The sequence below is a fragment of the Falco cherrug genome, chromosome 1 (genome assembly GCF_023634085.1).
Source record: "Falco cherrug isolate bFalChe1 chromosome 1, bFalChe1.pri, whole genome shotgun sequence".
Lineage (NCBI taxonomy): Eukaryota > Metazoa > Chordata > Aves > Falconiformes > Falconidae > Falco > Falco cherrug.
The window spans coordinates 65854755-65871760 of NC_073697.1; the positions used below are offsets into that span (position 1 = coordinate 65854755).

General features: G+C 42.1%; 1 protein-coding gene across 2 annotated transcripts in view; it reads right to left on the reverse strand.

Moving 5' to 3' along the window:
• TECRL (trans-2,3-enoyl-CoA reductase like) overlaps positions 1 to 17006 on the reverse strand; it is a 67755-nt gene that overhangs the window by 21454 nt on the left and 29295 nt on the right. The window contains exons 3-4 of one of the 2 annotated variants that reach the window (XM_005442646.3): positions 9235 to 9279; positions 7863 to 7966 (exon numbers count right to left, since the gene is read on the reverse strand). In XM_005442646.3, the coding sequence (XP_005442703.1) occupies positions 7863 to 7966; positions 9235 to 9279 (149 nt within the window). The remainder of the gene's footprint in view (positions 1 to 7862; positions 7967 to 9234; positions 9280 to 17006) is intronic. The other variant, XM_027810285.2, reaches the window with a different exon arrangement.

Here is a 17006-nt window from a genome sequence, read left to right on the forward strand (position 1 = left end):
CTTTTCCATACTGATCCCTTCCTGCAGCTCTTTCCATGCCATGCAGGGGCAGTTTCCCAGTTCATTGGTGCTGGTTGTGATGTTTTCTCTTCAAATACCAACGGGATGTCTGGGTTGAAGCAGGTGAAGTGAGGGTGTGGTACAAGGATAGTACCTGCAGCCAGGACAATGATTTTGGGCCACTGCCTGAAGCTGTTGGCACAGCAAGAGATAAAAAATAGCTCAAGCATGCCCTGGGTAACTTTGACGGCGAAGCCAAAGCAGCTGCAGTATATAAATTATCTAATGGACAGAGCTTAGTTTGTCTGATAATGTGAGACAAAGGCACTAGTTGCAGGTCTGAGCCAGGGTCAGACTGAGACGGTATGTACCATATGAAGAGGATCTGCTGATATCAGACAGACGGACCATTACTATGTGCAAGTGTACAGAGTGCAGCTGGGATTTTTGAGAAGAGAAACAGCCAGCTGAACCCACTCCTAAGTCCCAAAATCACATTAAACTTAGCATCTGATTACCTTAGACTCCTTTTACAATCCCAGCCCTAAGTACTCTTGAGCTAATGATCATTGAGAAACGTTATTAATTTCAGGACTAATTTCTACTTCATATGCTTTGCTACCTCACTAAATGCCATATAATTACCTGGGGATGGTAACAGCGTAATTTTAGCAGCATCTCTAGATCTTCATCTGTTTAAAATTTTTGTATTTTCATGTTTGCAAAAATCTGCAGCAGCAGCAGTTTTGCATCAGGTAGTAAAATTCTTAAGCCCTGCTTGAATACTCAATGATTTTTTGTTCCCGTTCTCATGGAACTGGCTAATCCATTTTACAATAAATAGCACACGCAGAGTCACCTGAAACTTCCCTTGTCTGGGCAGATTTTGCAGTGGCTTGATGTCTAAGAATATTTCAGGCTGCAGCTCAATATTTACTGCAAATACAAGAGATAGGGATGGATTCGCTATAGGTTTTTATAGGCAAACTGCAGCTGACTCAGGCCAGCTTCAGGAGCTGGGGAGTGAACAGTGATGGAAGCTGTCTGTCCCTGAGCTAGACCTGTGCTCCCCTGTGGGAAAAGGGAGGTGAAATCCCAGCTTCTTCCTGTCTCTTCTGAGACTGAGCTGTCTGAAACCACTGGTTTGGCATCAGATCACTTCATACTCTGGTCAAGATTCTTCCCCAAGAGCACAAGCCTTTGCATGTTTCTTACTCAAAATGGAAAATCACTGCAAATTATCAAATGCTCTTCTTATACACACACATGTATATGCATATTATATATGTTTGTACCCATACATATCCAGCAAAGCATTCAAGTTCGGTTTGTAACCAAACACCAACGTGAGTTCAGATTTGCTGCCAGATCTTTACAGGCCTTTGACAGCATTTTGAAACCTGCCATATAACGTGTATCATTCTAAAATATGTATTTATCATCTGCTGTGTAGATACCTAAATGAAATAATGCTTTTAACACCTGGCTATTACTAATAACCTTAACTAGCTCTTCCACAGCACTTTTCATCTAGTAGCCTCAAAGTACTTTGTGAAGGGGGAAATACTGTTAGTTTCTTGCTGCAGATCTGGGAACTGAGATATAGAGAAATTCAGTGACTTGTCAAGGTCACCAGACAAGGTGGGCAAAGAATGACAAAGGGGCACCTTGTCCTCTCAAACACTGGTTCACTCTCTGGTTCACTCTCCTGTTTGTGTTCTCCTTACCCCTGGTATGAGTCTAGAGGGACTAAAACTTCTCAAATCTGAGTACATAGACAAATTGTCAACCTCCCTAGCTACTCTGAATACAAATAGGAAAGGGTCTACACTTAACAGCACCATACATCAGGTAGCTCTTTGTTCCTGAACTAGCAGGAAGGGTTTAAACATGAAGCTGTGTATAACTGAAAGAAACAGCTTGTTCTGTTTACATTTCCTGAATTCCCCCTACCTTCTTTTTGCACTTGAAGTGGTAAAAACTCAAGGGTATCGCTATAAACACCTATTCATAGGTTCTTCAGCCTGTACTGTGCTCAACAGGAACTAAAACCTTCACCCATCAGATTTAATTTTCCTAGTAGCTCCCTAACTCCCTTTGGCACCTGAAAAATTGACACAGCAGTATGGTTCATTGTGAGCTAATGGTATTTGTTGCAGACACCAAGAGAAATTATTGCAACACTGCTTGCCTTACTAGAAGCAGCATCTGAGGAATCCCCATCAGCCAGCTCAGCCAGCTTGGCGGTTTCAGAAACCTGCTCTTCCCTTATCAGTTGACTTCATGCTGCCACTGGGCAGTAACAAAGAGCCAAAAGTGTACGTGGCCCAAGGAAAGGCACAAATAATATAAAACCATGGCAAGAAATCAGGCAAATGCAAGCTGTTCTCTCCTGATAACCCTGGAGGTTGAAAATTATTAGATTTAATTAAACAAAAAAGAAGACCAGTCTTGTGTGTGTACTTTGCCTTTGTGAAAGGTTACAATGTTTGGAAAGTTCGTAGCATTTGACTGGGATCAGCTCAAGACTTTGCCAGCTGTACCAAGGTACAGCAACACTTACTGTGTGTTCAAGCAGAAACCTCTGCCAAGTACAAACTATTAGCTGTAAAATGGAGGTGCTTTGTGTTACAAATAATTGTGCTTGGAAAAGGTGCTGGAGTGACTGCAGTGAATAGTGACTTCTTTTTTTTCCTGGAGGTCATCTTCCATGATCAAATTATCTATTGATCCAAGAAGTTTAGCAATGAAAAACCATTTGGAGTTTTCTCTGTCTTTGGCACTTCGTTGTAGTTCTTCTTAAGCCACCCACAGATCTACGCAGAATCACACATCCTGTTTATTTGATATCGCTGCTAAGTTTTTCAGGTACCCACAAATCCCTAAAAGTGTTATTCAATTTGTAGGGTCCTCTCCCACAACTAAGTGTGTTTCAATTGGCCACAAAATATGCAAGCTTTGATAGGTATCCACTGAGAAATATATTCACTGGCATTCTCAACCAGTACATCCTACAGATCCTCAGCTCCCTCTCTTACCTTGATCTCAAATTCCTTCCTAAGCAGTGATTATATGAGTTTTCTTGTACGTATCTTCTCCACACAGGCCCACTAATTTGTTGGGACTCGCAGCCCTCCCATGCCTTCAGATTCCTCTGATCCTGTCTTTTTTCTTCTATTGTAATTGTCTTTACTTCTACACCCCATTGAGAGGTTATAAACCTTTATTGAAGTCTCTTATTCCATTGCCAAATTACAGAAAATGTCTTAAATTGCTCCCCATGGGAAGTCCAAAGCTGACCTCAGTATAAGCAAGATGGAGCAAACGAGTCTGCAGCAGTTTCACAGTCAGCAAACCTCAATTTCAAACCCATCAATACTCCCAGACTGGTTTTTATCACACTTACCCCACAGACTTCATGTGTGACTGCCAGCCACAGTCAGAGCAAACTGCTCCTCCCCTATTCACCACCCTCCTACACCCACAGGACAGAAAAACCTGAGTACGCGTGTGTTGTGCAAGTAAAAGGAGAGAATCATGCTGACCAAAACACTGCCTTCCCCCTGAGAGAACAGGCGCACCTCGTTATTCAGTTCAGCATGCACTTCCCCACTGCGCACACCTGCTATACTACAAGCACAAAGCTTCAAACGTAGATGTCTTGGCTTCTTGTTCATTTTCCATAATGTCTAACTTGGTGATAATTTTGCTTGCCAACAAAAATGGAACAGACCAGTTAGTGAAAGTGTGGATTTTCAGATTTCAAAGATGTTCTCAGGTTTAAATAAGTATTAGTCTCTATGTTTCTAAATAGAGCAGAACATTTTTTTCATCAGAAAATTTGAAATGGAACAGTTCTGCTGTCAGCCTTGGTATTTTAAGGCTTTCAGGAGTCAAAGTATTTAAGCAATCCCTAATTTTAAATCACAGTTACAGAAAAATATTTACTGAAGCACTGTGTTTCAGGGTTGATCTTATGAAATTTACAGACTTGGAGGTAAAATATATTTTTCACAGTTCTGTGCTGTTTTCTCATTTCTATTTTGATCCTTCTGGTAGCTTGCCTGGGAAGCAACTAGACAACAGAAGCTGATAAATCAGAAACTGCAATCACTGCTCAAATGAGGAAAGCTTTAACAGAAGTCTGGATTTAAGCAGGAAGAATAGTTTTCTTTTTCCTTTTGACTACAGCAGCAATATGCATTCTTAGCAGTAAAATGCCATCTGTGTTTCAAAAAGTCACATGTCACATTGCAATATGTAAAAATAGGTCCCTGTCAAAGATGCTTAGGCCCAAGATTGGACAGAGATTAAAAATAAAACCCATCACTCCAGTGGTGGGAATTTCAAACACCCCCTGGGTACAATCTTTGCAGGAGGCATACAGGAAAGATCTGTAAACTCAGCTCCCATTAGTATCTCTGCGGAATCAGTCAGCAAACCTCAACTGTCCCCTCCAGGCAAGGTAAAGGAATTGGTAATCTTGTGTAGAAGCAAATTATGCGTTTCAGATAATATTTGTTTTATAAAAAAGAAGGCAGAGTAGAGAAAGAGTTCTAACAAAACCCATGGTACTAAGAAACAGGTTTTCTCCCTGAATTGCTTTCTGGAAATAAGCCTTGAGGGCCTCCTTTCTTCTAAGAGAGCCAGCTGAGGTTGGATTTCTATGTATATTATCCCAGGAAAGGTCCTCATTCTCAAAAGATACTAACAAGTAATTGCTCCAGTGGAGGAGAGCTGCAAATCCCTCACACAAGTTTGTCCTGCGTCCTCCCTCAGAGCAACCCAGCCTCCAGAACTTGTTGAAATCTGGTTAACCAAACTCAGAGCTGTGGTATAACCTGAGCCCAGGGTATGTCTGGCCTTTCACAGCACAAAACACCAAAAATATTTTTGTCACTGTGCAACTATATTATAAGAAGGTTGAGGATGAGAAGGAAACATCCTTGCTTACAAGGTGGTAGCCTCTGACCAAGCTCTGACAGAGGGACCAAGTAGGCAACAGGAGACAGCAAACTCTTGAGCCACCAAGGTGGAGTGTGACAAGGACTGTTAATCAGGGACTGTGCATGCTCCAAAAGGGAAGCTGAGGTTTCTTGATTCAGAAATATGGTCCTAGATTTAAAGACCCAAACTGTTTGGAACAGACAACAGCAGCATCTTTTATTTTACGACATGCCTGGAGAGGGTACTTCTCCTGGGAGGTGGAGGTGGATACCACTTTCTCCTTTTAAAAAACATAATATTGTCTCAGTGTAAATCCTCTGTTTTGGGGGTCTTAGTGTTCTTGATCCTTAAGTGAGCATCTCAAGTTTGATGTCCAATGAGGTGGCAAACCCCAGAAGATCCACCTCTGAGCTTAGTTTTACCCTAGACAGACCCATGCCCAATGCATCGACCTCTGGAGCACCAACATATCTCCATGTGCTTCCATGCCTATTTTTGGAGTCCAGACCTGAACATGGCCCTTTGTACCTCAGCTATCATTTTGCTGACAAGATAAGAATATTTTTATTCTGTGCCTTGTTTATTTAAATGTCAATGTTTTAAATCAGAAGCATCCCTCACTGTGTGCATAAATCTGATAGAGCATCAAGGGTGACGGGAGCTCTAGGAACAGTAAAAATGACAGTAAAACTATATATCCTGTGTACAAATGCATTCTTAATTGCTATTGTTAGAAGAATACATTCTTCTATGGACTTTTTCTGTATTGCTATAGACTAGCTGTAATATAAAAAATTCTTGACTGTTTAAATGATGTGGCTTGGAAGAAGATTTCTCCCACTGAGAACGGAGACAATTTAGAATATGGAACAGAATAGGATAAGATGAATATTCAGAAACTCATGGAGTCAACTTTCTGCACACACAGATTAAATCATAAAAAAATGCCACTGCCTGCAATATCAACGCCTAGTCATAACTGCACTATTTATAATGGGATATTAAGCTTTAGTTATGTTACTGTCTTAGGCTACATAAACTACCAGGAAAAGAGAGAATAAATAAGGTTCTTGCAGATTACTGAGTTGCAGCAAACAGGAGGCTGCACTACTCACAATTTTGCTTTGCAAGGATATTCCACTGTTGAGGTAGTGGAATGCATTGGGGGGGAAACAGGACCCAAACTAGCGTTAATCAGTACGGCCCCAGTAGACCATTAATCAGTATCGGAATTAGTGTGGTCAAGCCTTGGTAAACTCTCAGACCTCTACTGAAACAGGTAGGTCACAGAGTGGAAGCTGCTCTAACTCCACTGAAGTAAACTGCTTGTCACCACCCAGCGATTTGGGTCCTGCTGTTAGAACTGGGAAGGATAGATAGGGGGCTAAAACCTGGCAGAGTCTGTGCAGCATGCTAGGGGCCAGCTGCTGCCCGAGAGAGAGAGAAATGCATGTGAGCTTCAGCAGGTGAGATGAATATGTGGCCTTACAGTGCTGATCCAGAATCTGACTCTTCCCAAAGTCAAGGGCAGTTCTGGCAGTAACATCCACCTTGAGATAAGGAGCTGTAAAATAGCTTGTCGATTCTAAGTGTCTTACAGTAATTCTTCCTAGCCCATAATGTCCTACTGGAAAGTGGAACTGGTGCTATCGTCTGCAAGCTGCTTAAAGACATGACACTCAGAAGCTCCATCCATATAGGTGCAGCCAAGGAAGGACAGTGGCTTGTTAGTGGGTCTTGTGGTCACCTCATGTGAGCAGTGTGGGATCTGTGGGCTGCCAGAGGTAAGAATCTAATAATTTGGCCTACAGCCATGATGCCATTTAGCAAAAACTCACTTGCCTCATTAAAGGAATTGCAAGCAGTTGGCAGTTTGTTTTCCATTGCTATGAATAGTCCCATCATGACTTTTATGGCTTTCAGAAACTGTAGGTTCCATCTTATTCATGTTTCTCACTGCAGAAATTGGGAATTTTGCTACCCAATGTACAGACCTGGGCTGTGTGTTAATCCAGCTAATGTAGTACATGCAAACTAAAGCAAAAGCTGGATCAGTCTAGTAGTGGAACTACTTTCAGCTCTGCCACCTGTGCCTGCACCAAGACATTGAAAAGTCTCTTCATCTCCCATTCTTTCACTGTCTTTGCAAACATTTCTGCTGCCTTTGGGATGTGAAAGAATTGAATCTTTCACTTCCTCCTTGCATAGATGAGCCCGTACGGTCAGAGCTCCCCACAACCCCATTTGCTTCTTTCCCACCACTCTGACCTTCCAAATACTGCTTACTGGAAAATAACTGAAGTCAAACTGAGGCCAGAAGTAAAAACAGTCCATGGTTCTACCTATAGCATAATACAGGTATTGTTGCTCATGGAAAATGCTTTTGTTTTACAGAGACTCAAAAGTTTTGTGATCTGAGCCTGGCTGGGCATCTTCTGCCTGGAATCCTTGGCCTCACCACTCTCTCTCTTCCGGTAAGCAAAGAGTAAGAATTCCCATCCAACAATTTTCCTGCATTAGTAACAGGATTACCAGAAATCCATTTTTTCTTTTTTAATATCCTTCCACTTTCAAAACTGAGGAGTCTTGCAGAAAATGAAATGTATTTGGCTACAGGTCCTGCACAGGCATATAAAACCTAGATAAGCTAAAACTGTTTTCAAACATTGGTGTTTGGGTGGGTTTTGGTTTTTTTTAACTCAGACAATATTGTTACGTCCACCTTCTAATCTTTAAAGGGATGTAGGAGTTAGTGCACTGATAACTTGGCTCACTATCCTTTTAATTCTGGTTTGATTGTTGATAAAGTAATTACACCATTTGACATAGGGAAGGACAGGCTGAGGAAACTGGAGCAATTTGATATTACAGTACATTAAGATGTATCATGTTGGTTGTTACAAGGACATACTTACCGTGGTCCAACCGACCTGCTGACCTAGGTCTGTAAAATACAGTGTAATGATGGAGGAAACGGCAAGGCTTTGTATGTTAATGGAATCCTTCAAATAGGGCCCATCTGTAATGACAAAAAGGGAAGAGGAGATGGCATGAACAACAGGCACCCTCTTAGAGGCTCAGTATAACATGGAGGCTGCCTTGCTAACGGTCAAGGTGTAGGCTCAACCTGTATTCTGATTTATTTTGGTGACTTGGTACTTATTCTCCAGGTTAGCAACTTAGAGCATTGCTATGAGTTATTCTCATCTTACTGTAACAAAAGCATTAGGCTGACATGACACTGGGTGGCAATGCACAGCAATTGTTACGATGCTATCTCTGTTAATCTAAACCATTAGAGACATGCCATGCAATCACAGAGACAATTTCATAAAGCACTTCTTGTTCTGTCTTGCAAGACTAATGGGAAAGTCAATGTTATGCAGTGTCTCCCTCACTGATACCTTTTGCTGAAGTGTTTGCATTCTCAGGCTATTTTACAATAGGTGGCACCATCATGATGAATGCAACTTCTCGCTCAAAGGCCCACAGTCCAAGATTTCTTTGTAAGCTGCCTGACCTAGGCAGACCAGGTGTACCTGAGCATTACATTACTTTCCACAGTATTCTGAGGCATCTCCTTCCAGTCCTGATGGACCTAGAGTGTACAGGCAGAGACACAGAATAGCAATATCTCACTCTCTTTTTCTTATAGAGGCAGTGAGCTGGCTATTGGGAAACCCCAACAGCTGCTGGTATGTGGTGTTGCTACGGCTGCAACGCTTCTTTTCTCTTTTCCACTTTATGTATTCTGTCTCCCTTTTCATATATTTGTTGACTGTTTAAGTCAGAGAGGATGCTAAATTCCACCAGGTGCTGAGCTCATTTTCTAGGGCTTTACAATGCTATGTGCCTACATACCGAATGCCATACAGCCCATGGCAGCTTCATCTCCCACTGCCATGTCCACCAAGAACTGGTGTGCTGGCACAAAACAAAAGAGGCTGCCTCCTGCAGCCAGTTGCATCTTCTGATGAGGGTGTGAGCAAATATTAAAATGGATAATGCAGTGAGTGAGGGAAGTGAGTGAATGGTTTTAAAACTGCCTTGCCTTCATTATCTGATTATATACTGTATTCTGAAACATTTTTACTCAGTGGTTCTGAAAACCATTAGATTATTTTATTAATGAGAAAGCTAATAAGTTCATCGTTGTTATCAGCTAATGAAAAAGTGCTAGCAGTTCACCCAATAACATGTATAGAGAGCACAATGCTGTTAGGAGGAGAACTTGCCAGAGGACTAGTAGTATGTTAGGTGGCTGTATTCAACTATATGAATACTTACTGCGTTCTAGTTGCAGGCCAACACGGGAAGGGTACCACTGGGGACCTGTTCAAATCACAAAGCTTGGCTGTTAATTTCATGGTGGAGGATCTAAATTTCTCTTTCTGTTAGTATTCTTTTTAGCTGTTAGCTACAAATGTGAGGTTAAAAAATAATCCTCTCTTTTGGCCTCAGCTGTACAAAGGGAATACAAGAGAGCAAGGAGCACACAAATATACACATTAGAGCAGAAATCCCTTCTCCCCACTTGAGTGTTGGAAGGGCCAATCTCAATGCTGAATGCTCCATCAGTGCACAAAAAGTGGGGATGTGCACGCACCACTGGGAAGCATAAAGAGGACCCTGTTTGTTACTGTATTTGCCAAAGCTCCATGTTAAATATGTCAGTCTTGCTCTTTCCTCCAGAATGATGCTTGTTGTGCATTCTGGTGCAAAGGGGTTGTTTTTCCTCATTTAGGAACATAAAACATGACTAGGGATGTGCAGGTAGCATTAGTTCTTAATCATGGATTAATTAGGCAAACATTGACACAAAAAGCAGAGGCACCCAGCGAGCTAATACTGGGTTACCTATGACTTCCATGATACCCATCAATTTAAGGATGTATCCTAGAAGCAGTTTTTTCAGTGGTCTAGTTTAAAGGTTGCTCCTAAATGCACAATAGCAGTTGGCAGTTGGTTTTAGGTGTCCTTTGATGATTTTAGACAGAGACCTGTCACTTTGTTCAAACAGGTACAGGTCTCCAGCTGCATTTGTTTCAGTGTCAGGACAAGTGGGTAACTGCCACAGAAAGATTTCAGAAGGGATCATGGCTGTTCAAACTGTTAACTTGTCCAACATTTGTAGCGCCTGCATACAGAAGGCTGTGCCCCTACAGCTCTGCTGAATGGGCAGTGTAAGCACTTCTCCTTTGCATCACAAAGACACATAACTTCACTTAACCCACACACTTCGGTTTGCTTTTGAAGGCTTTTAGGGCTGATCTAGCACATTTCAGGGCTGACCTGGAGCAGCCTGGAGAGACCTTACACAGCCCATGGTGTTGACTGAGATTTGGGGGCAGCAAAGTCTGACAGAGGAAAGCAAGGGTGCAAGGATGTTGCGCTATCACCACCCACAGCCATTTCTATTGCATTTGTCTTCATTTCTTTTGACACCTTAGGACAGTTGATAGCCTGAAGGAGATGTACTGTGTCTTTTCAATCCAAAGTCTGGGTAAAATTGGTCAAATATAGCCATGGTTTTCTTTAGACCTGTCTTACAATTGTTAGTATTCCTGTATTTAAGATACTAGTATTCCTGTAGCTTAAACAAATGGAAAAGAATTCTTCACCCTGACCGTGATCAAACGTGGGAACATTTGCCCTGAGTAGCTGTGGGATGTACTTCCCTGGAGATAGTCAGGCCTCAGCTGGGAAAGACCCAGAGCAACCTTACAGGACTTGAAAGTTAGCCCTGCTCTGAGCAAAGGCCTATGGACCAGATGAGCTCCGGAGGTTTCTTCTACCTTAACTCTATTTCAGGATGATCAGGAGAGCTTGTTCACCCCACGAGCTGCCAGCTGGAGGGGAAGGGGAGCTGTACACAGTGTGTACTGCGCCCACCATGCAGTGCACTCGGCACACTCATTTCAGAAGCACTTGACTTGAGTTTTATAGGTAAGAACAGGCATTAGATGAACCCATGAACCAGACCTAATAGCAGAAGGTGAGACATCCATCAAGTAAGTTGTAAACATTTTTTTCAAGTTACCACAACAATCCATGGCTATTAAAGATAACAAAAGGAAGATAGAGAAAGAGCAGCTGTCTGACTTGTCAAGGAAGATATGATTTGCTCCAGGACAGCAGATATCAGTAGTTATTTGGGAGCCTGAAATACAATGTACTTGTGTTAAATTGGAATATTCCTCCCAGAGCCCCCCTCCCCCCTATATTACAGTATGTTTCAATAAAAGCCAATTTACCTGATCCTGTGGCAATGCGCTTTTAGATACGGCTCATAATCTTCACAAGGGCAAACAGGGGTTGTGCATTTAAGCACGTCATCCCACATTTCCAGTCCTTTAGCCTCAGTACGCCATTATGTTCAAATATACTTAAAGATTTAGATAGATGGAAGTGTGCCTTTGCTGCTGCTTCTCTGCAGTGACCTTGTTACCACATCGCTGTGTCTCCCTGGTTTCCAGACCACCCTTGGGGTGCTCTGTGTATTTTGCTGGAGGGACCTGGAATTAACTGCTGGGATGTTCCTTCCCAGCTCTTACTATTGATGGTGGGCCACTAGCTTATGTCAAGCAGAAACACTATGCAAATGGAGTGGGAGACAAAGTCCAAACACATCTCTGTAAGTATGTTGGTTTTAATTTGAACATGAAAGTTTCCCACTTTCAGTCTTACTGCCAGCAGACTTTAGCAAGGCTGTTCCCAAGTCTTAGCTGCCTGGGGTCCTGCAAAAACCAGTGTTGCTTTCCAGATAGAAGTGTGACCCAACTTGGTCGCCCTGGGAGGTCTCAGAGGTCTGGCTGGTCTGCTCTCCCAGCCTGATGAGACTCATTTCAAAGAGAGGAAACCTCACACATTCCTAGGTATCAGAGATTTACTGGCTTACCACTTGGAAACAGTCATCCAAGGGGACCCCACTTGTCACCATTTACCTATCTTTTTCCTATGACCAAATGTTTTCCATGGGCATCCTCCAGAGCTTTCACTAGGATTTCTATTTGGCAATGTGGGAAGCCATTCCAATCCAGCCTGGCTCTAGCAAACACACATTCACGCCATTCATACAGGAGGAGGGCTCTCCTTTCTCTAATCGTGAAAAGAAGCCAAATGTAGTGACTAATTATCAACTGTATCAATTATTGCTACTGCCTGTCAGAATAAGGGTTTGATGGCTCTCTTGGATACCTAAAGCCAGTACTATCTGGCAGATTCATTTCACCTGCTGTCAGCGGGAGTTCAGAAGTGCATGTGGAGAGTGCATGCTCCCAAAGTAAACGAGCACTCACTGAAAACAGAGATACAGCTGTAGCTGTGTGCAGCACCTGAAGGCTTCTCTGCACTCCCACTGGCAAAGCTTGCTTTGTTTCCAACCTAGAGCTGGAGGGTTTCTTTTTTCTAGGGTTGTTTTGGTTTTAGTAGGGTATACTTCCCCGTTTATTCTTATTGACACTTTCCATTGGTGCCTCCTGCAGATGTTAACGGCAATCCGAGAGGATGGGTGACTGAAGTTTATCTTATAACTCCTGTTGCATCTAAGATCAGGTATGTTTTGTTATTTACTTTCTGACATTGTGATGGTACAACAGAGTTCAGCCACGTGGTACTTGGTAGGTCACAGTCCCTGTATATTCCTTGTGATCAGCAGAGCTGTTCAGCTTCCTTCCTGTTCATATTCCATTCATACGTGGTTGTGGTTGTAGCTATTTTGTACTTGGAACAACACTGCAAAAACAGAATTTCAACCCAGTTATATCCCAGACTGGTTTTGACTTGAAAAAGCAGATACAGACTGACTATAAAATAAGAATGGCCACCATGGTTCAAACCATAGGCCTATTTAGCTGATACTGTGGTTCCTCCATCACATTTCTTAGATTTCTACCATTTGTGTAGAACAGCTATTGAAATGTCTTCCTGGGTTTCCATCTCTTATTTGATTGTTTCTACCCTCCTGAGCTATCGTCTTGAAGGATGTTTGTCTCAGTCTTCAATAAGGTCACTTCCCACCTGCATGCACACAGGCACCTGAAAGCTTTGCCCATTCCTCAGATGAAAGGCTATTCACAAACTCCTTGATGTTAAGTGACATCAACACCATTCTTCTTCACCGATCTAGTGAAAGATGTCCCTGCCCATGGTAGGGGGGCTGAACTAGATAATCCAAATTTGAACACTCCTTCCAACCCAAACTGTCCTACAGTTGTATAACTCATTCTGTTATGATTCAATGCTCCTTCTACATGTACAGGCTTCCTTTAGTTTGGCAGTGTAAGCAATTCATGATGAGTCTTAAGCTTTTTACCTTATTTCATCTTCTCTGTCAGCAATCTGTTCCAACGTTGTGGAAAAAAATCCATATATTTATTTTAAACCCATTAAAATATTTTAATGCTATTATATTTAAAGCACCATAATTATTCAACACAGGATGGTATTTTCTTGGAAAGTGACTCAATTTTTACTTTTAATATAATCTGGTTTTTAAACTGGACATAAGGAAAAATATTTAATTTTGAATGGGTTAATTGTTGTACCTGCCAGTTTTTAAAACAAAAATTAAAATATAAGCAAACTGACAGGATATATAAAAACTGACATCTGCCTTTGATTTGACCATATCCAACTATGAAAACACTTATTAATACTGGATATAAAAACTAGTGCTACTAAAGAACCTTAGAAATGCTTGCTAAAATGAAGGCCTTAATGCCATGCCCAGCTGTCAATACCACTATACAAAGATGCACAGGAAACCAAGTTCTACTGGTCCCACTGCCACAGTTTGGGTTTTCGCTGCATTTATATTAGAATTTGAGTAAATTAATCAGCTGACAATCACAGGAACTGAGAACAGTTTTAAAAGCCCACATGCAGTATTAAAAAGGTCCAAAGGTACTTTCTATCCACATAATTCAACTTTATCTTAATGTGTGCTCCACCACTTAAATACCACAAAAGGCTCTGAAAAGTTAACAATTAAAAAATCTAAGTACTAGATATTTTCCAATAGTTATGAAATTGAAGGGGTCAGTCCAAGTTTTACTAAGTTTCATAAAGAGCCTTCCATAAAAATTCATTCATGCACTGCCTGTTCTGTATTAAATTACACAATCAAATGCCTATTTGTCACAAAGTATTTATGAAATTACATGAACCTGTATAGTAGAAAAGGTGTAACATGATGAAGACCCTTCTAAGCTGGGAAATTTGATGTGTTCCTTAGAATGCAGCCCTGCAAAAGCTATTCCACTGGGGAATAAGCAGTGTAAGAAATGCAAAACAGAGCTGACAGACACAGTTTAGAGATAATTAGCAGACTGACTTTCCATGAGCAGCTAATTTTATTATCAGTTAAGTAGTTTGCTTCTCATTGTATTTCACCACCCATGCATCTCTAATAACAAATAGCCTTAATAATTACAAGCAATACCTGCTGCGATATGAATAGGATGATATGAACAACAAAATTACTATAATCCATCAGCAGCAGCATGTTGTTTAAATTTGCAGAAACACAGGAAACTCTGGGGATCACTGCGGCACCAATATCCCTTATATAATCACAACACGTTGCACATTAGCTGAGAAACGTAACAGCACTTGCCCATGTGAACCAAGCATGGCTGAAATACGTTCCACCACCTTAACCAGATGGTAGTTTTTATATCTATGTAGCAGTAAGAAGACACTGCTAGGAAAAATTCACATATTAGTATGTACGGGAATGGTGGTTTTGTGCATAGTATATAGAGACAGACAGACATACTGACACAGAGATTATCCAAAAATATCCAAATATCGCCCAGGTATTTCCTTGACAAGTAAATGTTGAACAAATACAGTTGTTCCATGTCCGTGACCTTAAACGTCAGTGGTCATAAGTGTTGTCTCTTTTGGTCACAGCAGGCACGTTTGAGTGTTCTCAGGAACGCTTCTGAGAAGACAGGAATAGATAGAGATATCACTGTGCCGACAGTTGCAGCCTTTGCTGGACTGAATTTTGCATACCCTTGCTTCACTGAGCTGACAGCAGGAAAGCAGGATCTTGAAATGACTTGAAGCTGTTTCATTCTGCTTTTATTTGGTAGAAAGGGCTGTGGGATTTACTGTGCTATCGTTGTACTTGAGTGATTCCTGAGCATGATGGCAGTAAGCAAAGCACACCTAAGAAACCACAGTAAAACTAAAGTGGGCCACAAGACTAAGAGAGAACGCATCTGAAGCTATTTACTTACCATGCTTGCCTTCGCTGTAATGAATGACAGCTGCCGAGTACTGCAATCTGAACAACCAGACCACGAATTGCCGATCTCGGCAGCAAGCCTAGGGACAGCATGGTCCCACCTAAAAGGCCCTCTGGCCACAGACCAAAAGATGTTTTGCTGCTTTGACCTGCTAAATGCCAGCACAGTCACCCAGGTCTTTCTTTTCAGGGCTAGTGCAGAGAGACCAGCTTTAGCCAGCCCCCCTCCGGGTGCCGCCCAGCTGTGCGGGCTTGGCACCATCCTGAGCTCCTGAACCCGGCCAGGCTGCCAACTCCACACTGCTTCCACCTGCTGCTAAGTCCTTAGGGCACAGGGCTGGCCTTGGGAAGGCACTTGCTGGATCCAGGAATGTTCAGCTAGGCTGTGTTTTTCTTGTAGAAGGACCTTTGATATGGTGTGTAAGAATATTTACAGAGCAGATGCAAGGTCTGGAACTAGATGTGTGTTTTTATGGAAAGTCAGGGGAAAGAGCAAATCCAGTGTGTCCTGTTCTGTAAAGTTTCAGCAGAGTACTGAAACGGATGTTGTTTTCAATGGCTCCATACCAAGGGGTAAGTCCCTGTTGGGGTCTGCAGCGGGTCTGCAGATAAGTTAGTGGACCTCAAAGACTGAGCCGTGTACCTTTAAGACAGCCACAGATTGTCAGGTATGTAAACAGGGTGTGAAGAATCGGAACTTAGAACCGCAGCATACGGGCACCTACAGCAACAGCAAATAGCAAGCAAGAAGAAGGACACAAAAACCTATCAGGGTCTAACACCTGCACTGTCTAAGATATATAAATATTTTGTATAAACAATAAAGGCCATTTTGTCCGAACCCAGCCACGCAGACACAGTGTTTCTTTTAAGTCCGCCTCGACTTGCGTCACCACAAATCCCTTTCCTTTGTCAGCCTTCTTCGCTGAGTATTTTCTCTGATTTGTTTAATTTGTAAGCTTCCCAAGGAAGATCTCTGGCCACATGTTTTACAAAGACACCTTGACCTCTAGGTGCTACGAGGACACAAATAACCACTTTCTTAATGAGATGTGGAATTTGAAAAAGGAGCTATCTGATCATAAGCATCCATTTCATTCTTCTGTTTTTTGTAATACATGAATGCATCTAGCTACAACCATACTGCTTGCACAGGGAAAGCAAGCAGTGAGCTGGCTGACTGGATGTCTCCAGGCATTGACAAAGACCAACAGTGCTAAGGACAGGGTCTGGCCAGGGGGCAGAACAGCACACACTTCCCACAGACTACTAAGCAAGTAAGCCCCAGCTTGAATGAGGTATCTAAATGCTTCCTTTTTAGCTGTCCATTTGATTGTTCCCATTGGTCTTACATGCTTAAAATCCGTGAGCATCCATTTCTCCTACATAAAGTCATGTAACTGTCACCCTGGCATCTCCACTGAAGCCCCACAGAGCCTGATCCAGAGGGCTTTTCAGTACATGCCTCATGTCTCTACAGCAAAGAATATATTGCATACAACACCTGCAGCCATTCCTCTTAAGAAGCTTTTCTTCCCCAGGATCTGGCAAGCAGGATAGCTCTGTCCACACATTGGTTCCTGGGAGCAGTTAATCTGCTGTGACTATGCCCAGATGTGTAATTCCAGCTCATGAGAGTCTGCACTGCACCTTGGGTCACAAATCCACCTGATTGCATTTTTATTGAAAAAACTTATATAAATGCCTGAACTCTTTCAGGAACCAAACATTCCTCTCCCCACCACCCTTTTTTTCCCTTAAAAAAACCCTCAGACTTTATCAGGCAATAACAGATAAATTTATT